The sequence below is a fragment of the Petaurus breviceps genome, unplaced genomic scaffold (assembly GCF_028583685.1).
Source record: "Petaurus breviceps papuanus isolate PSGF00001 unplaced genomic scaffold, PetGlider_PUasm1.0 209, whole genome shotgun sequence".
In the NCBI taxonomy this organism is placed as follows: domain Eukaryota; kingdom Metazoa; phylum Chordata; class Mammalia; order Diprotodontia; family Petauridae; genus Petaurus; species Petaurus breviceps.
Window position 1 is genome coordinate 472,701 of NW_027185854.1, and position 6,873 is coordinate 479,573.

A 6,873-nucleotide genomic window follows, 5' to 3' on the forward strand; every position below is an offset into this window, starting at 1 on the left:
CCCTCTTTCTGTTTCGAACCCCCCATCGGTCCTCTATCTGCCCACTGAGAGCCCCCCATGCTGGCGGCCCACCGTCCTGGTATTACAGGGTTTGGCACCAAACTGCCCCCGGGTGACGAAGGCGATTGGGTCTCTCCCGGGCTCTCCTGCCTCCCTCCCTCCCTCCCGGGCTGCGCTGTGCTCCCATCGGGACTGAGCCGTGGCCGGGGGACCTTGGCCTTTACCTTAATTCGAACGTAGCAGTGGGTTCCCAAGGAGGGGTCGTTCAAGCAAGCTGGGGGGTTCTCCCGCACGAGTCGGTGGAAGGTCTGGCCGGGTCCTCTCCCGATGCTCCACAAAAGTTTCAGCAGGTGAATGGAGGCGCAGAGCCCACAATAGCCATACACCAGGGTCCAAAAAAACAGAGCCCGGAGAGCACCCGTCAGCCGCGCAGTCAGCAGCGGCCAGTAATCCCGGAGCCTCGCCATGGCCATCGGAGGGGCGGCCCCGGGGTCGCCGGCTGCTCGGCCCTGATCCCCGGTGCCCGGACAGGCAGGCGCTGGCAGGCGGGCGCCGGCTCCTCGCACTCCCCCAGCCCAGCTGAGAGCACGACTCGGGGCTGACGGAGGCGAAGCAAGCAGGAAGACTGGCTGCGCCGCGGGGACCTTCCCCCCGCCCCCCGCCCTCCTGCAGAGCCTCAGATGCGGATTCCTAGCTCTAGGGTCCCCGGGAGCCCGGGTGGACCCAGCGCTGTGGTGCCTAGCCTTGGCGTAGCTTCGGAAGGGCTCGTGTGGGCCCCGCCCGCTCCGCGCAGCTACTGGCTACGCTGCCAGCCACGCTAGGGAGAAGGCTTTACCCCGCTAAAAGAAAAACAAACGTTGCTGGCCTTCGTGGTTCATCACATTAGGCGGGGCTTGTCATTAAGAGACTAGACATAAGTTGTGTTATGTGATTGTGATGGAATACCATTGTGCTATACGAAATAAGGAGCAGGATGGTTGCAGAAAAACCTTGGGAAGACTTAAATGAACTGATACAAAGTGAATTGAACAGAACCAGGAGACCGTTGTACACAGTAACTGCAATATTGTACCATGATCAACTGCGAATGACCTAGCTATTCTGAGAAATACAGTGATCCAAGACAATTCTGGAAAATTTAGGATGAAAAATGCCACCCACTTCCAAAGAAAGAACAGATATAATCTGAATGCAGAGCAAAGGATACTTTTTAAACTTTATTTTTCATGGTGTGCTTTTGGGGGGGGGGGGAAGGAAGGGTCTGTTTCCTTTTGCAACATGGCTAATAAAGAAATACGTTTTTAATGACTTCACATGTATAAGCTATTATCAAATTGCTTGCCTACTCAAGGTGGGGGAGGGAGAGAATTTGGAACTCAAAATTTAAAAAAAAATATGTTTAAAATGTTTTACATATAATTGAGAAAAGTAAAATAAAGCTAAAAAAAAATGAGACTAGACACACTGTCTCTGAAGTGGCAGATTCACAAAGAAAGTGAAATCCTTGCAAGCTAGATTGTAAGCTTTTTGGAGGCAGGGACCATATTATACTCTGTCTCCCCGCCTCTAGTGACACTTAGGATGGAAGTTTTAAAATGTACCTTTGGCAGAATGAAAGCCTAGTTAGAACAGCGAAGACAATGTGGAACCCATTCCCACTGGATCACTTAGAAGTCCTCCAGGATACTTTTAATATTTAAGATTAACTCCCACATGGCTGTCTTTCCTAATTCTAAATCAAGATAGAATATTATCACATAGCATAACCATTTCAAATATATGTGTGCATGTATAATATGTGTGTGCATCATCTAAAAGTCCTTTAATGTCTTTCTTTGTTCCCATACTTTCATCAGCAAATGTCTGTCCTTTGACTATTGCTTAGTCCTCTGTAAATGTGCCATAAGGGGCCCATGGAATGTGCTGGGGCCTTCCTCAAGTTCTCTTGATATTACATGAAGTATATTTGCTGTCCATTGTTTATGCTTTCCTCTTGCTATGTAACCAGTCCATCTTTTTATTTTATTTTCTTTAAAGTCAGATATAGAGTGTATATAAAAGAAAGAGCATAAAATGTAATTCTTTTCCTCACGGAATTTACAATCCAGTGTTGAGTAGACAAGATGACATGCATGAAACCACTTGATAAAAATATAAGATAGTAAAGGTAAAACTGTGTTATCCAGATTCTAAGCACTAAAGACCAAGTGGGTCTGGGGAAACACGTGAAATTTGTGGAATAGGCAGAGTTTGACTTTATGATCTCTGACCTCCCCAACCACCAAGTATTCCCTTCCTCAGTGATCTGGATGGAGCAGGAAGTGGTTGTGTAGACCCACCTGCCAGCACTTTGGGGAGGCTACAGGAATAAGAGAGAGGTTCAGTCATTTGGGTGAGTCAGCAAATTTAAGATATTTCATAGAGTGAGAGGAGACTTCGGAAGCCAACATACGTATCTTATGTACTAGGAGACTGATGCCCAAAGAAGCTGTCCAAGATTTAGAACCTGGGTAGGTTCTAAATGAGAGCCAGGATTTGGACTCAGGTCCTTTGTCTCCAAAACTGGCATTTGTTCTACTGTACAATTCAGATATGTGGCAGGAATACTAGAATCCAGACTAAGTACTGGACAGTCAGAGGCCTATCTAGAGACTAGGACAGATCGGTAAGAGACCCAGCTGGTCTGAATTCAAATGCTTATGAATCAATCAATAAATCAATTAACAAACATTTATTAAGCTCTTACTATGTGTCAGGTCATGTATGAGATGCTGGGGATCCAAAGACAGAGCTTTCATTCTATGACAATGCTATTAATATTAATCTACTGAATAAGAATTCACATTTCAGTAGCATTTTAAGGCCCGTGGAGTCTCATCCTCACAGCAACCTTCTGAGGTAGCACAAGTACTATTATTTCCATTTCACACACCAAGAAACAAGTTCACAAAGTGATTTCCCAAATCACAGACAGAGACAGGATTGAAAGACAGGTTCTTAACTCCAAATTAAGTGATCTATCTTTCTACTATCAATATTTATTTCAGCACTTCCATTTCTGATGATGCTCAGTGTTGAGTCCAAAATAGAGGTAAATTCCTGTAGATAGTGAATTCCTCCAGATTCTCTTGTTTACAGAGGATATCATGCTGATTATATCAAATCCTCCAGCACTGCAGGGCCTCTTGAATGCAAGTCATAATGATTCAAGAGTTTAAGACTATCCACATAGGAAAAACCAAGTGAATGAAGAATATTTATTGTCCAGATTGTTATAAGAAGTTGGATGGGTAACCCATAGGGCTGTTCCATCAGTATATTCTTCTTAGACACTGTTAATGGATGATGAATCAGATCCAAGATTGAACAGGAAAAAAGCAAATTGAATTTCCTTTGGAGAAAATATGGTATTTCTAAGCCTCTGTGGAAGGTTTTTTTCTAACCATAGGCAAATTGCCTACTGTCTCATCTAATAGATAACTAAACAAAAAGCTCTAAGAGAATATTAGGAGCTGGAGACTGGCACAGCTGAACTAAGTTAAAGAAAAAATGTAGGTCATGAATAAACTGTGGCACCTTTGTTCTTTGTATGAGATCATGATCATTTATTGAGGGGAGAGTAAAAACCAGGTTCTTGTCTCCGAGAATTGGTTCGATATCTACCAAGCGATGAGTCTGACTCTTACCTTGACTTCCTTTTCTCTTTCCTTAATCCCCTCAACCAACCAAAATGCTCCAAAATATCCTGAAGACTACATGTGGAATTGGTAGGTAACTCCTTGTTTTCCACCAACACCCCCCCCCACAAAAGCCCCTGAAAAGTGAAGGAGCATCTCAAATACAGATATTGCACAAAAGGGGAAACATGGAAGTCATCTTTGGAGAAGCTGCCACACCACCACAATCTGGACGTAGAACTGGAGTACCATAGCATCCCTCCCATAGCTAGTCATCTGCAAAGGATATACTTTAATCAATCTCATTTGGACACATGAAATCTTATTCATGAGTTTTCTTCTTTCCTCCTTTCTATAGTTTATCACGTAAGCACTCATTTGGAAAGAGAAGCTTTTGAATATCCAAATGGAAGAGTTTAAATGGGTGGGAGAAGCTAAGCAAGTCTCACTGTCCAACTTACAATAAATCACCCTCATTCAGATTGTTACAGTAAGTGACCCCCATTCAGCATCTCCATGAAACAAGGACCCATCTTTCTAAAATCAGTGGGTGTTCAGCAATTTTGTGGCTGAAAGTCATAGAATATCATGTTTTTAAAGAACTGAAGTTATGGGTAATTGACCAAAGTGCAGAATGACCATAAGTAGGTTGCAAAATGTCAGCAGTGAAGAATTATGCAGGAGTAGTGTAAACAGTAGCATGAAGGGAGATTTATGCCTGAAAAAGGAGGTAGGCTGGTCATATAGTAAGAGCAATGGATAAACATGTTTCCACTGGAATGCATGCAGTATCAAAGATCTATCTTCCCTATAATCCCATTTTATTAGGTAGATGTCATGTGGAGAATTTTTAAGTGGGGAGAATAGGAAGGCAGGGAAGGCTAGCCTTGAAAGCTACCTTTTCATCTTAGTATATATTTAAAGAAAGTCAAGCAGTTCATAATAGAAATCTACAGTTTCATGCACAATTCTCCATTTGTTCTCCTGTGGGGCTTTGTGCAATTTTGCCTCACTTAAATCCAATTCATACAGAAATCAAGATATCACCCTGAGATGTCATTGGTCCTCTTCAAGAACAAAGGACAAACAGTAACAGCTGAAGATATGCAAATGTATGTTTTCTTTAAAAATCAAAATTAATTTTTACAAAAGAATTTATGTGAGAACAAGGACACAAGTAGCACAAGGATGGGCAGGGAGGGATGAGTTTGCAATCTGCACTATACTGTACAGGATACCAGGCACTATACTAAGCTGTGGGTTTACAAAGAAAGGCAAAAGACAGTCTCTGCTCTCAAGGGGCTCATAATTTAATGGGGGAGGCCACATAAATACACATAGGAACAAACAAGCTACATACAGAATAAAGTGCAAATAATCAAGAGGGAAGGCACCAGAATTAAGAAGAATTGGGAGTCACTTCCTGTAGATGGTGAGATTTTAGCTGGTGCCTGAAAGGAGCCAGGAGGTAGAAATGAGGCAGAAGAACATTCCAGGCATAGGAGACAGAGAAAATGCCCAGTTGGGGGATGGAGTTTCTGGTTCAAGAAATGGCAAAGAAGTCAGTGACACTGATTCACAGAGTATATATATAGTCTTGGGTGGAGGTGGGGGATGGCATAAGATGTGAAAAGACTGGAGGGGAAGAGGAGAGCCAAGTTATGAGTGCCAAATGGAGGGTTTTAAATTTTGTCTTGGAAGTGAATGGGAGTTGCTGGAGTTTATGGAGGGGTAGGAGGGTGGAGGATATCTGTACTTTGAATGATGGATGGACTGGAGTGGGGAGAGACTTATGAAGGAAAACCAACCAGCAAGTTGTTGCAATAATCTAGACATGAGGTGATGCCAAAGGAGAGAAAAGGGCAGATATGAAGATAAAATCAACAAGCCTTGGCAACAGATTGGCTATGGGAGGTGAAGCATAGTAAGAAGTTGAAGATGACACCTAAATTGTGAACCTGGGTGACTGGGAGGTGCCTTTAATAGTAATAAGGAAAGTTAAAGGAAAGCTGTTGAGTTCAGTTTTGGATATGTTGAGTTTAAGATCTAATAGGCAATTGTAGATACAACACTAAAGGTCAGCGGAGAGGTTAAGGACTGGATAAGTAGATTTGAAAATCATCAGCATAGAGATAATCATTGAATGCATGGGAGCTGATGAGATCACTGAATGAAATAGTATAGAGGGGGGAAAAGAAGTCCCAGGATAGAGCCCTGTGGAAAACCCAGTTATGCTGACCTGGATAAGGGTCCAGCAAAGAAGATGGGAGCTGTCTAGCAGGTAGGAAAGAATGTTAGTAACCTACTGGCATGAAAAAGAAGGGAGTATCGAGAGTGACTGACAGTTTTAAAAGCTGCAGGGAGGTCAAGAAAGATCAGGAGAGGCCATTCAATTTGGCAATTAAGAGATCATTAGACCTGGTTGAGCAAAAAATGGACTCCATTTTTTGAGTTGAAATGATTATCAAAGAATTTAAGTCTAGCAACTGAGAACTTTTGTCACTTGTGGCTTTCCTAGAAAAGCCATCGTCTTCAAGCACTGGGAAGTGCAGCAACCACCAAAATCTTGTGTGCAGATTTTTCGAAAGTATATTGTGGTGGTGTTTTTTTTTAAGTAGCCTAGTGTTTGATTAACCCAAAGATCCCAGCTACCGGTGTAAGATTATCTGATGAAAAATGGAAAAGCAGAAATTAGATGTAGACCAGTATTAGACAAAACACAGTCCAAATGGGTACCTGACATAAAGGATGATGTATTAAAAGATCATGGAAAAAATTTACCCGTCAGCTCTATGGAGAGGAGAATTTGTGACACTAGACAGAGATGTTCACAGGAAGGTGGATGGACATTTTTGATTACATAAAATGTAAAAGCTTTTGCACAAACAGAATCAATTCACCTAAATTATAAGAAAAACAGTTAAAGGCAGAAGGTCTTTGTAGCAAGTTTCTCTAATAAGGGGGTCATTTCTTAGATATATAGGGAAATGAATCAAATTTATAAGAATAAGTGCCAGTTTTCAATTTATAAATGGTCAAAGTATATAACTAGGCAATTTTCAGATGGAAGAAATCCAAGCTTTTGGTAGGCATGTGATAAAAAAAAGTTCTGTAAATAGAGAAATGCAAGTTGAGGCAACTCTGAGGTACCACCTATGAGATTTGGCAAAATTGCCCCCAAAATGTAGAATGACAA

At 42.2% G+C, this 6,873-nt stretch overlaps 1 protein-coding gene across 1 annotated transcript in view; it reads right to left on the reverse strand.

Moving 5' to 3' along the window:
• Nucleotides 1–1,063, reverse strand: part of LOC138165466 (epoxide hydrolase 4) — a 34,564-nt gene extending 33,501 nt beyond the window's left edge. Inside the window, exon 1 of the mRNA XM_069093830.1 lies at nucleotides 225–1,063. Coding sequence (XP_068949931.1) covers nucleotides 225–473 — 249 coding nt within the window. The 5' untranslated portion in view covers nucleotides 474–1,063. The remainder of the gene's footprint in view (nucleotides 1–224) is intronic.
• Nucleotides 1,064–6,873: the final 5,810 nt, after the last annotated feature.